General features: G+C 48.8%; 1 protein-coding gene across 4 annotated transcripts in view; it reads right to left on the bottom strand.

Annotated features, from left to right (window-relative positions):
- Nucleotides 1–13,942, bottom strand: part of NCAPG2 (non-SMC condensin II complex subunit G2) — a 66,124-nt gene that overhangs the window by 8,296 nt on the left and 43,886 nt on the right. For 2 of the 4 annotated variants that reach the window (XM_020886176.2, XM_020886177.2), the window contains exons 17-28: nucleotides 13,423–13,596; nucleotides 11,619–11,689; nucleotides 10,610–10,763; nucleotides 10,351–10,524; nucleotides 9,582–9,698; nucleotides 9,358–9,498; nucleotides 8,850–8,949; nucleotides 6,198–6,385; nucleotides 5,186–5,326; nucleotides 3,673–3,776; nucleotides 2,820–2,920; nucleotides 623–722 (exon numbers count right to left, since the gene is read on the bottom strand). In XM_020886176.2, the coding sequence (XP_020741835.2) occupies nucleotides 623–722; nucleotides 2,820–2,920; nucleotides 3,673–3,776; nucleotides 5,186–5,326; nucleotides 6,198–6,385; nucleotides 8,850–8,949; nucleotides 9,358–9,498; nucleotides 9,582–9,698; nucleotides 10,351–10,524; nucleotides 10,610–10,763; nucleotides 11,619–11,689; nucleotides 13,423–13,596 (1,565 nt within the window). The remainder of the gene's footprint in view (nucleotides 1–622; nucleotides 723–2,819; nucleotides 2,921–3,672; nucleotides 3,777–5,185; nucleotides 5,327–6,197; nucleotides 6,386–8,849; nucleotides 8,950–9,357; nucleotides 9,499–9,581; nucleotides 9,699–10,350; nucleotides 10,525–10,609; nucleotides 10,764–11,618; nucleotides 11,690–13,422; nucleotides 13,597–13,942) is intronic. The other 2 variants (XM_020886178.2, XM_020886179.2) reach the window with 2 other exon arrangements.

Genomic DNA, 13,942 nt, shown 5'->3' with positions numbered 1-13,942 from the left:
CCTGTAACACCTAACCATATGGTGTTCGGAATACAGAAGGAAAGCACTGCTTCTGTGGCTGGTCTGAAAGTCAGACACAATTCAGAAAAGAGTCTACAGGAACCTGCATAGCATGTCAAAAACAGTGAATAGCAACAGAAACACCTGGGAAACAGAGCAATGAACACGTTCTTAGACAGTGGTCCATGTGGCAGCAATGGGCCACCCAGACAGCAGAAAACAATGCACATTTCTTCAGTCTCTGGAGGGGTCTTTCCCATTCCCAACATGTATACTTGTAAACAGATAATTATAGACTATGAATATCCATGGTTTCTTAAATATAACAAACCACCAAATATAATCTGCTTAGGTTTAAAACCATATAAAGTGAGTTTGTATGCCCTTACTTTTTTAGGGCAGAATCTCACAAATAACAGTTTTGTTTTTGTTTTTAAAGACAGAATGGGGAAGCAATTAAAACATGTTCAAGGGGTCTTGCCAACAGAAACATTTCTGTCCCTTCAATCCCAGTTCTCTACCTGGCTGCAACTAGCAGAAACGAAAGCGAGATCTAATACATGTTAAGGGATACCTAGTAAGAGTTCATATAATCACAGTTGGTGTATATCCAGTGCTTTACCTTTCCAAGCTATCCTCCTCCAAAGTAATTTCCATGAATGCCTTTAGTTTTCTATCAATAGTAGCTGCAACATCCTTCACTTTTGAACTCTTATGTTTACCTGTTAAACACAGAAAAACATTGAACACAACCAATCAAAAAGCACACGTACTTTTTCAATGCAGGTACAATTTTAGTTAAGACAAAGCCTCCTATCCTCGCCTAAGTTAGTGCATCACTGACCAATGGAACAGAAATAATTCCTTTAAAGGGATGTTAGAAGATCCAGTGAGGGATTACAAAAACACTTCCTCACATCTGAGGTATTTCCCAAAGGCATGATCCCATATTGTTGCCCATGCCATCAAACCTGATCATCAGCACCTTCAACAGCAATGAAACTAACACATTGCAGGGTTATCATCTGCTTGGCAAATGTTTAAGTACCTATTAAGTACTAGGTGCTCATTCACTCGCCAACCACCATCCTCACATCCTCCACGTGGAGAACATCCCTCACCTTGCTGATTGGCCCCCAGGAGACATGTCCTCAGGCAAGTCTTTCCAGATGCCTGGCTGGGGTCACACTAGCTACAAATTCCTGCCACAAATCTGCAGCCATACTATGCATTCATGCTTATGGGGATAACTTGTTTTGCGAGGAGCCCCCTATGCATAATACCTTAGAAAATAATTTCAACGTTAGTTCAGTTGCTCAGTCGTGTCCGACTCTTTGCAACCCCATGAACCACAGCACGCCAGGCCTCCCTGTCCATCACCAACTCCCAGAGTCTACCCAAACCCATGTCCATCGAGTCAGTGATGCCATCCAACCATCTCATCCTCTGTTGTCCCCTTCTCCTCCTGCCCTCAATCTTTCCCAACATCAGGGTCTTTTCAAATGACTCAGCTCTTCGCATCAGAGATGGCCAGAGTATTGGAGTTACAGCTTCAGCATCAGTCCTTCCAATGAACACCCAGGACTGATCTCCTTTAGGATGGACTGGTTGGATCTCCTTGCAGTCCAAGGGACTCTCAAGAGTCTTCTCCAACATCACAGTTCAAAAGCATCAATTCTTCGGCGCTCAGTTTTCTTTATAGTCCAACTCTCACATCCATACATGACTACTGGAAAAACCATAGCCTTGATTAAGACAGACCTTTGTTGGCAAAGTAATGTCTCTGTTTTTTAATATGCTGTCAGGTTGATCATAACTTTCCTTCCAAAGAGTAAGCGTCTTTTAATTTCATGGCTGCAATCACCATCTGCAGTGATTTTGGAGCCCCAAAAAATAAAGACAGCCACTGTTTCCACTGTTTCCCCATCTATTTGCCATGAAGTGAGGGGACAAGATGCCATGATCTTAGTTTTCTGAATGTTGAGCTTTAAGCCAACTTTTTCACTTTCCTCTTTCACTTTCATCAAGAGGCTTTTTAGTTCCTTTTCACTTTCTGCCATAAGGGTGGTGTCATCTGCATATCTGGGGTTATTGATATTTCTCCTTGATTCCAGCTTGTGCTTCCTCCAGCCCAGCGTTTCTCATGATGTACTCTGCATATAAGTTAAATAAGCAGGGTGACAATATACAGCCTTGACGTACTCCTTTTCCTATTTGGAACCAGTCTGTTGTTCCATGTCCAGTTCTTACTGTTGCTTCCTGACCTGCATACAGGTTTGCAGGTCAGGTGGTCTGGTAACACTCGTTAAAAAATGTAGAAACAGAACAGTAGACACTGCAAGGTTATTACTGTATTTTACACTTTGGTAAGTATCTCAGAAGTGTCTCTGATTATTTTTCCAATACTATTTCAGCTGGCTGAGATACTCAGAATACACACAGTTAAAACTAAGCAAACCACAGATACGTTAAATATTAATGCCAAAACACACTATCATTGGCAAAATGATTCTGATTTTTAAACATACATGACAAAGGCAATAAATGACAAATCAATAGAAATTCGGTACAGGGGAGACATAATGGGTCCTGGGAAGAGTGGACAGGAGCTGAGTTAGGAAACCTCTGTGACTCATGCTGGTACAGGGCAGCTACACAGCAGACGCCCAGGCAGACAGCACGTGTGGAATGTGGAAAGCTGGGAGAAAGCACCTTGAGAGCCTGACCGGCAGGGTACTTGTTCCCAAACATTCCAAAACGGATCTATGTAAGAGACACTGAGCAGTATCCCAAACAATACAAGAGGAAACTTAACCAACCTTTATTAATAACCAAGATAAGGTGCACAACTGCTGTGAGACAAACGATGCCTTCAATATCCTCAGAAATGACACATGCCTTCAATTCATCTAAAAATGACCTGCAAAAAAGTAAAAAACAACTGCAGTTACTCAATAATATATCTTAATACTTTATAGAAAAACAAATAATAGCCAAGATTCATCAACCACCATGAATTCCAGTTTTCAGGGAATGGGAAATACCATGTTTCAGTAACATGGGAAATCGATTAAACTCTTCCCACACTCTTCACTGTAAGCATGCCAAATCATACAGGTGAGACAATAAAATCAGATGATGCTGCTAGAAAGAGAACAGAGATGTTCTGGTAAGTGAATGAAGGCCTCTGCATACTCATAATATCACAAAAAAGATTTAATGTGCTATTGAAAGATAATTCACAGCTGTTGAAATGATGCTTTTGAAGTCTGCAGCAAACATATCTACTACTGAAGTTCCACAGGTATCAGATGTCTGGAGGACTCTCCCTCCTGTGGCGCATCAGTGCTGCATGTACAAGACACCCTGGAATCAGGTCAGGTGATACATGCGTGGAGAAATGAGCGTGTGCCTAATGAAAACCATACGATGCTTAAACAAGTATCCACTGTCAGAAGCACTGCAGTGCACAGTAACACTTTAAATGTTTCCCTCTAAATGAACTGGAGTTATAATAAGCATAACCAGAGACTATCTGGATGAACGCATCTCTCAGGAAGTTACAACTTCTCTTTGTATAATGCTAATATCTGAGAGTAAAAGGAACAGAGCTAAAGCTACTGAGAGCTTACAGCCATAGGAGTAAGAAGACAGCAAAGAGAAAAGGATTACCTGACCACATTCGGAGATTTTATTATTATTCCTATTAGACACCTTGAAAATGGTGGAAGGGCTGAAAGACCCTCTGGCGGGGTAAGCTCTTCCATATCAGAAACCTAAAAAAAGCCAAGTTAGTAACACGAATTAAGACTGAGACTGGGCTAATAGCTCATTTTATACTTCTCTGAACTTTCTTCCAAACTTGTGAAAGGCCTTCCAGAAACTCAAAATAATGATTTCTGTTAACTTTTGCAAGGCCTATCATTATTATGATTCACCTATTACTGTACACAGTGGGGTCAATCAATTGGACAGAAGAAAAATGACACATGTCACTTGACAAGCCCTCTGTCAAACACCCTTTGATTATCTTCTTTTGTCAACAATGTATTTCTACACTAAACAAATTTAACTGTTATTCTTATTAGCCCAAATCAGGTTTTCTCAACTCAAACTTTTCCTATAAAGCAGTAAAATAGTAAATATTAAATAGTAAACATTTTCAACTTTGTGGGCATAATGATCTCAGCCACAACTACTCAATTCTGCTGTTAAGGCACAAAGCAGCCACAGGAAAAAAATGAAAATAAATGGGCCACAGTGGCCCACAAGCCACTGATGGACTCACAGCTGTCAGCTATGTAACTCATAGGCCTGAGTAACTTCCAGCTCTTAGGCTGTGTATAGGCCAGGAATCACACTCCTAAACCTAAATGATCTCCCTTCAAGCTTTCAGGAGGGCCTGAAATTCTATTAATGTCTTATAATTTTATCAACTTCTTTTATATTTGTGATTTCATAATACAAAATTTGCACAAATTTTATGTTTGCACTTATATATTTCAGTGATATTTCCTGTCAGATGTCACCTTTCCAAACTGAGAGAAAACACCACTGCTCACTGCCTTGAGGCACTGTTGCACACCCTCACACACTAGCTTCAGGACTCCATGCTCCTCATTGTGACCTGAGTTATCATCCTGATTATGTCAGCCTTGAGCCAAGCAGACCACCCATATGAAACAAGCTCCTGCCAGGAAACAGCCAGTCCTTTATGGACTAGGAGCAAACTATCTGTCTAAACTGATACTACAGGTTCAAACTTCCTGTGCTTAAAAGAAAAAGTCAGGCTTATGTGTCACACAGCAGTCAGAGACGTGAGCTACTCCAGAAACAGCCCAAGGGCACTCACACGTCCTGCTCGCTGCTGAGCACGGCCGATTCCGCCTGTCAGGAGAGGGCATCCTAAGAAACGGATCAACTCATGGAAATCTCTAACACACGGCAAAAACAAGGAAGGACCAGCGTGGTTTTAATAAAGACTGACAATGTCCTTCGCATGTTCTGCGCCCCCATGGTCACGTGACTGAAGCCACGGAACCGTGAGGGGCAGCTATGGGAGAAGCGGATCTCCCATGGTACCTGAGCCCTGAAAAATACCTAGAAAAAGGCAAAAATGTGCTGCCAGCAGAAAACACCCTCTTCAGTAGTCAAAATGAGACACAGCAGTTTCGGGACAATGCACCTTCCGGAGCTGGTGGCTTATCTCAACCACAGACGCAGCGATCAGGGTGGAGAACACGCCGCGGTGAACAGGCGTGTCCACGTGCCAGCATTGCACCGTGCCGATGAATTCGTGCAGAGGAGTCTGAACGGAGTAAAGGAGCTACGAGGAACACATCAGTCACCGTTAGTCCTTAACACTCACCGTCAGGAACAAGGCCTCCTCCTGTTTCCCCAGGCCAAGGCCCGTCCCACCTAACGCCCCTGCTGCCCACGCTCTCCTCTCTGCTGCTGAAGACGACACACAGCCCGAAGGCCCTGGGCAGTACTTTGAACACACTCTACCCCAGAGCAGAGAAAAACCCTGAGAACAGGAGCATCAATAACATTACTAATAAAGATGAAGAACTATCACTGACATTACGGGAAGACACCCACTATGAGGCCACGTGTTCCGAACAAAGCTGCACAGACAATAGTGAGGAAAAAAAATTCTGGCACAAATTACATGAATAGATCACAGACACCTGAACCGACTCATCAAAAACAGGACTTTTTCAAATTAACTCAAATATGAGCTAGGCTACAGAAAATATGGCCAATGACCGTCAATTACCTCTACAAGCTAAAGGTAGAATAAAAGGGAAAGTTGCAATAATTCATAAACATCCTCCCAATGAAGCAAATTTTTAAAATCTTCACTCCTAGCAGCTGAGTACTCACAAGCTACTGCAATTAGTTCTCTGCTTCTGTCCTGCCGAGCAGAGGAGCTCTTGGGCCAGTGGCCTGCTAACCCGAACCGCCAACACGTTCCCCAAACCAGGGCTCAGAGGCGGGCTCCTGGCCCCCTGGCCTCCCTCCCCGGAGTACGCCTCCCCAGGGAGAGGGGCAGCACCAGTGGGAAGGGGCCCGTGGCAGCCGCCTCCTGCTGCGCGGCACCTCCCCAGCAAGGCCAACGGCCTGGCCCCATACCCTGGGCCACCAGCTGGGTGCTGCCCCTCCTGTTCTGACCCTGCCGGGGGAGGCGCCCACACCTGCAAGCCCTCCTCAGGCTGCTTCTTGAAGCTCCACGCCATGCACTCCAGCATTCGCTGAAATACTTTCTGGACCATGTCAAATACCACGGCGACCTCTTCCTCCGAGTCTGTTTTCCGTGTCAAGGAACTTCCAGTTATCTCTTTCAGAATGCCGAGAAGCAATGAAACATAAAAGAATCCCTTCACTGGAAACAAAGTTGGGAAAATCTGTTGTTTAATCACAAAATTTGGTTGAAATTATCACATTTTTCACTTAAGACACATATTACGGTAACTTAAAGGAGAGTTACTGGTGAGCCAGTACCAAGTTGATCAGATTAATATAAAATCTGACATCCATACAACTTGCTCCTTTTATTAGACACAAAGCCACTGTCCTCAAAAATAGGGCGTGCACACTCGGCTCCCAGGGACAGTGCGGTTCCCGCAGCACCGGGTGCTTTCCCGCAGCACCAGGTGCAGGACGTGTGTGCATTCTCACATGACGGTGACACTGATGACGCGTATGACAGGCAAGGCCCAAGAGCTTCATGACCAAAGACCTATTTCTATTTGTAACAAAACTCTAAAAAAATGAGCTCACAGCACATTCTCTCCTGGAAAATGCTGATTATTAAAATATCTAAATACAAAAGTCATTTTAGCTTGGTCCAAAGGTAAGGTTAGCAGCTTAGGGCCTTATACTCGAGGGGAACAGACAACTCTATGTAATAAACCCACCTACATTGGAGATATAAAAATTTCCAAGGAGCTAATTAGAATTTCAGAAGTGTTAAAAATAGATTCAATCCTTGTGTGCTGCTAAGTCACGTCAGTTGTGTCTGACTCTTTGTGACCCCCTGGACTGTAGCCTGCAGGCTTCTCTGTTCATGGGATTCTTTTTTTTCCATTTATTTTTATTAGTTGGAGGCTAATTACTTTACAACATTGCAGTGGTTTTTGTCATACATTGAAATGAATTAGCCATGGATTTACATGTATTCCCCATCCCGGTCCCCCCTCCCACCTCCCTCTCCACCCGATCCCTCTGGGTCTTCCCAGTGCACCAGGCCCGAGCACTTGTCTCATGCATCCCACCAGGGCTGGTGATCTGTTTCACCCCAGATAATAAACTGTTCATGGGATTCTTTAGGCAAGAATACTGAAGTGGGTTGTCATGCCCTCCTCCAGGGGATCTTCCCGACCCAGGGATCGAACCCGTATCTCTTACATCTCCTGTACTGGCAGGAGGGTTCCTTACCACTAGTGCCACCTGGGAAGCCCAGATTCAATCCTTAGGGGAAAATAATTACTAGATGATAAACTGAGTTACCCAAATGCAAATCATTTTTAATGTTTCAACAATTAGGCTTAGGTTTACTTATTTTAAAATATTTGTTTGTTTTTTGGCTGTGCTGGGTCTTTGCTGTGGCATGTGGTATCCAGTTCCCTGGCCAGGGACTGAACCTGGGCTTCCTACATTGGCAGCATGGAGTCAGCCACTGGACCACCAGGTAAGACCCTAAATTTAAGATGAAAGTGAGACTTATAATGAACTGAACAAAGCAAAAAGTTAGATCTTAAAACAAAAAAGTTTCTTCTATTTAATATTTAGCCTCTGTGGGTATTTTAAACAAATAATGTATTAATTCTGCTGACGCCCCTTTAGTTACAGATAAAGAAATGTATAATCAAGAGAGCAGAGCAAAGCTACTGCCACCCAGCTCCGCTGCAGGCCAGCCCCCAACCGCAGGGACAGCAGCATAGGGAGGAAGAAGCTGTGGGGTCTGAGGCCAAGCCATCTCTGAGGTCTGCACGGCGATGCTCAAGACCACACAAGGCCCCAGAAGACTAATGCAAACTTACTGTTGGATTTGCTAAATGGTAATACCATTTTCAGTCTCTTCTAGCAAATATCTGAGTTAGAGCCGTTTGAACCCCTCCTTCCCAAGCCTCTCTGGCTCTCAGAAGGAGCATGAGCAGCCCCAGCTGAAAAGTAAGGGCCACGTGGCAGCAGCTGGCGAGGCGGCAGGGCGGGGCTCACAGCAGCGCAGCTCCCAGCCAGAGCCTGGCCCTAGGCCGAGGGGACGGCCTGGGCCCCACACTCCTCCCGCCACCGGACGAGGGGCTGCAAGAACCCGCTCGGATCCCGGGGGGCTCCAGATAACCCTCCGCCCGAACAGCCTGAGGGCAGCCAACTCCCCACGCACTCTCTCAGCACACACCACCTGGCACCTCCTCCAAGGCAGGTGTGGACACCACGGTGTCAGTCACCAGGGCCACACTGTCAGCCCATCCCCAGGGTGACGGCAACCTCCCAGGGGTCCCAGGGCGAGGGGCCACTGAACAACTCCTGACTCACAGGCAGACGGCGAGCACTCTTCTGTGAGCGCTGCCCACGGATGCCTGACGGGTGACCACGCAGCGCAGTCATTCACAACCACAGAGTCCCCAGAGGAGAAGCCTAAGACCCCGCCAGAAATGCTGCACTCGTCACGTCCAGTACCAAAAGCACCGTGAACTTTCTGGTTGCCTCGGCCTGCTAAATCCTCTTCTGACGTAAACTAGTTGGTGTTACACGTCTGTCACTTAAAAGCGAGAGTCCAGCGAAGGGAGGGACTGCTTCTTATTGTGAGTAGCTCTTAACTAGTCCTTTGACAAACCAGGTACCTGTTTGCATGAGTCCAAGGCTCCACTGTAGAAGCTGTGTCTGAAACTTGCAGTCGCCAAGGCCAACCATGATGACATCCTTACACACAGTCAGGTAGGTCTGGAAGAGAAAGACGCGCTACTGTGACCTCCTCACAGAGGTCAGAGGGGCCACACGCAGCTGGCACAGCTCCTAATACCTAAGGGGCTGCCAGGTGAATCACAGAGGTGTTCACAGAGGGGTTTCCATAAAGATACATCAATTCTCATTTTTCTTTCCATAGGAAGTCTAGAAACACATTTTCTGTAACTCCAAAAACAGCACTGAATACCTGTTACCTGTACAGTGTAAAATTACATCAAAATTACACAGTTTGTGCTTCGCAAAAGATAAACTCTGGACACTCAGATGCTAGCGTAGGTGCTCAAGAAAGCAGCATTACTGATTGAAGTCACAGTTCAGATCGGAAATGAGATACGGAAGGCCCTCACAAAGTGGAGCAGGGTCTCCACGTCCCAGACGCCTAACCTGGATAATCTGCTGATAAACCACCCTGTGAAGCTTCAGGTATTCTTCGTCTTGATCGTGAATGAAAGATAAAACTTTGCTTTCTAACCATGACCCGGTGTCTTCCAAAGTGGACAGGTAAAGTTTGCCTTCTGAGCAGAACTGCCCAAAAACAAGAGAAGACAGGTCAGCTGTGGAGCCCCGGGCCCGCTCATCCCATGTCCCACCCCAAGCCGCAGACACACCTTGTGCTGAAGATGGATGCTCAGCCGACAGTAGAGGCTGAAGGCCCGCAGGGCGGTACCCTCACTCAGGCGCGGAGGGCTGCCATCTGACGACTGCAGAATGGACTCCAGATCCCCCTGCGGAACAGGACTCCTCAGGCCGGGCTCCAACCGAGCAGCCCGCACGGGAGGTGAGGACACCGTGGCAAGGAGCGCTGGGCAGGTACAACGCCGTGGGGCATCCTGAGAAGCCCGCGCCTCCTCCCTCTGCCAGGCCTCCCACAAAGCAGCAAGGAGACAGCTCTTCAAGGGCGCTGCCCCTGGAGCCCTGGACCCCCAGAAAGAGCTCCGCCGTCTCGTGCCTCCCACACCCCTGCCCGCCCCGCCCGCTGTTGGCACGTGGGGGCCTCTGGCACGACAGAACCGGGCAGCAGCAGCTGGGGCTGGCTGCAGGAGAGAGCCGAGATGGGGAAAGAACCCACAGGACTGCACCAAAGAGCCTGGGACACCCTGCCCCAAACTCGGGGGGCTGGAGCCCCCACGGCCGTGAGCAGGAGAACCAGGGTGGCAGGCAGCCTCCTGCCCATGGCCCGTTCTGGCAGAAAGGCTCATCTGCGGAGGCAGACGGGACACTGGGCTCTGAACACACTTGGTAGAAAAAGCAGGGCCCAGAAATGGGCACCCGGTTCCCTCCCGCCCCCAGGTGAAAAATGACAGTGTAACCATGGAAAACTTGCATCTGAGTTCATCAGTCAACTTCCACGGTGCCGTGTTTGTTCTACAAAATTACCTTGGATACTTCAAGTGCTTTCAAAAGACAGTTCAGCTTCTTCTGGGGCGCAGAGAGGAGGCACTCGCGGTTCTTGGGGTGGGTTAGCAAATACTCCACATAGACCAGTGCCAGCCCAGGTTTGACCGGACAGGGGTCCTGGACCCGCACTTTCCGCTTGGAGGCCAAGTTACCCTGAGGGGCAGGGAGAGACAAGCGGGAGGAGAGCCATGAGCCCCGGCAAGTCGTCCCTGGCGGAGCGCAGCATGAAGACCCATACCTTGCTCTGAGGCGGCTCCTCGGGCAGCCAGTCACAGACCAGCTCCAGGATGTGCCCCACGTGGCCCCAGGAGCAGAGGCAGTCCAGCAGGATGCAGTAGGTCCTGTCAGCGGTTCCCTCCTCTTGGTTCCTCAGTGTGGAAATCACACCACAGCTGAAAGGGCCACATAGACAAAATCACACCTGTATCTCAGTAACAACTGTTCACTTTCCTAAAAGGTGGGGAAAAGGGAGAAGCTAAAAGCTGAGGGACACAAACCCTTCCCATCACGGGAGCAGGCAGACACCCTCCACTGCAGGAAAAACCCGCTGTTTCCCACCATCACTCTTGGGGTAAAAGTTACAGGACAAAACGGCGACCCCAGCAGCGTCGGGGACTCAAGCCCATGCACCATGACGCGAGGTGCCAGGCCCCCGCTACACACACAGACCCTAGTCTTTTGTTCATGCGCTGCTTCTGCCAGACTGTAAAGATTTCTCATTTGGGGGAAATAATTTGTTTAGCATCAAAACATTCATTTTTGAATACATATGAATTGAAAATGAGTAATTTTTACTGAGTTACTAACGAACACTCTAAAGCAACACTGCCCAAAACAGCCATTGAGCCGCAACAACAGGCCAGCATGTCATCTTAAAGGCTCTAACAGCCGTATCTAAAAGGAGGACTGACTTCAATAACACATCAGCCCAGCCCACCCACACACTGTCTGAGATGCAATGTAGAAAACCACGGAGCGAACACATCACAGCTCTCTTTCCACACCAGACCCAGAGTCAGTGTGCACCCTGCGCTCACAGCTCATCCCAGCTCAATGCTGCGTCCCAGGCGCTCAGAGCCCCGTGTGGCCGCAGCTCCACGGCGGCTCAGCTCAGACCTCGCGTCCTCACCTGCACTTGGATGAGTCCTGGCGCTCAGCGCCCCGGGCCCTGGAAGCCTGCCCTGCCCTCCCTCCTGGGGGCGGCAGCGGGGAGTGCTGGGGAGACCAGAGGGCGGGGGGGGAAGCACCTGAAGACGGGCACGGCCGGGGCAGGCATCAGGGACGCCAGCACGCACAGAGGGGTCCTGCAGCGGTCGTCCTGGGGGCAGGAAGAGACAGAGACGGGAACGTGAGCACTGCGGCCTGAGGGCCCCCTGCCCTCAGGGACCCGCTTCAGAGCTGCTGGGTAGGAACGGCACACAACAGGACCTAACCCCGCGAGGCTCCAGATGTGCTGGGTCTTCTCAGACTTTCACAGGAGGCTTCATTACTTTCTGTGACGTGTCATTTGGGCAAATACTTACTAAACACCCACCGTGTACCAGGAGACCCTGGGGACACAGTGGTGGCCAGAACAGACAACACCCCTTGCTGTCAAGGCACTGATTTGTATTCTAGAAAGAATACTGACAAAAGGAAAAAAACAACAACCCTATGCGCTCGGTGTGTCCTGAGTATAAAACTCAAGAAAATGAAGCTAGTCAGAAAAGTTCTTAATAAGAATACCTTCGGAAGGCAGGGCAGTGCAACGGCCAGGGCCAAGTCCCAGCAGGGCCCACCCAGCAGGGGCCAGCAGGGAGAAGGGCTGTTCGCTGGGTGGGGTTGGCAGGGACCCCATGAGGAAACCACGCAGGCCCCCCGGCGGCACTTTGCACACGGCAGCCACCTCACCACAGCCGTCCCTGTCACAGTAACAGGGCCGACAGGTCAGACGCCACCCAGATCACTAGTAAGAAATACCCCTAGATGGCGACACAACCAAAGAAGATGGATCCTAAAAGGAAGAGAAACAACAATTTTTCTGAAAAATAAACAGGAGCAAACTCACAGTCCCATCTGTAACTAATCTGCATTCAGGCACAGGGAACCCACCCTCACCCCCAACTCCCAATACACAAAGTGTCTTCTTAATGTCACAACAGACTAGCGATCCCGATTCCATTCTATGCATGGCTCACAGACAGTTTACCCACTGACAGGAAGACCTCAAGGATCTTGGAGGGGCTGGGGGTACAGACACTCTTTGGCCAGAATCACTTGGGACTAAAACACTTAATGAACCACCTGCCTTCTCCCAGACATACCCAGGGCACACTGATCTTCCATCATCTCATCCAGGATCCGACCGCCTCCATTCTCAGCCCAGTGTGACTGTCTGAGCCTTTAAATGTCCTAACGATGGGGCAGCCTTCATCCTTCACTTTCACAGACAGGTCCCATTGGCACTTCAGGGGCAGAATGGAGCTTGGAGACCTAACAGTCACAGAAATACAGCTCCAAAAGCTAAAAGGTCTAAGGTCACACAAGCAGTTGTAGAAGAACCAAAAGTAAACTTTACCAAGAGAAGAATGATTCCTAAGACCTATGACCGCTCCATATTTAAGTCATGCTTTCTCTGTAATTGGAAACAAACCTGCACTTTTATAGAGTAGTTTTATTTCCATTACTTCCAAAATACGGCCTTTGTTCAGAGGAGGTTTCCTTCACTTAAGCAGAAGATACACACATGGTCCGTCTGCCCCAGTAACACAGACACAACTCAGAGGCTTCAGAAACAGGTGCTTACGGGGTGCCGTCAGAGGCCCCCACAACAGGCTGCTGTGCATCCTGGATGTCCACCAACTCCTCTCTCAGTTCCCCGCAAATCAAACTAGATTCTAAAACCGGGTCGCAGGCCATTAGCAACAGAAGACCAGAGCGGCCTGCACACACACCGGGGCAGAGGCTGGAGGCCGCCCGGCCCCGCCACGCAGGGCGAGCGCCGCAGGTCCCAGGGCAGCTGGCTCAGCCCTGCGCACGGGGCTGCTCCGCTCCTCGGGGCGGCCGTCTTACCGTGAACACGCGCATGTACTGTGGCAGCACTGAGGCAAACTTGTCGACAGTGTACACTCGGGCCTCCTTGTTATTCTCCAGGCTCCTGTGAATGCTCCTCCAGAGAATCACCACGATCTCCAGCAGCCCCGCCATGGACGCAGCATCGCTCACTGACAGCGTCTGGTCCAGAGCCTAAGACACAAATCACTGCACTGTGAAATAATGAACCACAGCAACTATTAAAGAACAGCACTGTCTTCAAAAGCACATCTCAGAATTCCAGCCCTAAAACAGAAATGCAAAGGACAGGCAGGCAGGATCCCCAAGACTGCGGTGTGATGTTTGAGGGGACCCGCCCCCCTCAACCAGGGGCTGCTCTAGCTTGGTTTCAAGTAGCAGACGTATAAGCACCTTCCAAGCTCGGTGGGCAGGGATGACAGCACTGCTATGTCCTGAGGGTTTCTAGTGAATCCTTCGTGTCTGTGCAGGGTGGGGGCCCACACTCCATCACCACCTTGAACTGCAAAGGATGATTCAT

This window comes from Odocoileus virginianus, chromosome 1 (assembly GCF_023699985.2).
Source record: "Odocoileus virginianus isolate 20LAN1187 ecotype Illinois chromosome 1, Ovbor_1.2, whole genome shotgun sequence".
NCBI classification, from domain to species: Eukaryota; Metazoa; Chordata; class Mammalia; order Artiodactyla; family Cervidae; genus Odocoileus; species Odocoileus virginianus.
The sequence above is the reverse complement of the archived record's forward strand: the minus strand, read 5'-3'. Positions and strand labels throughout refer to the sequence as shown.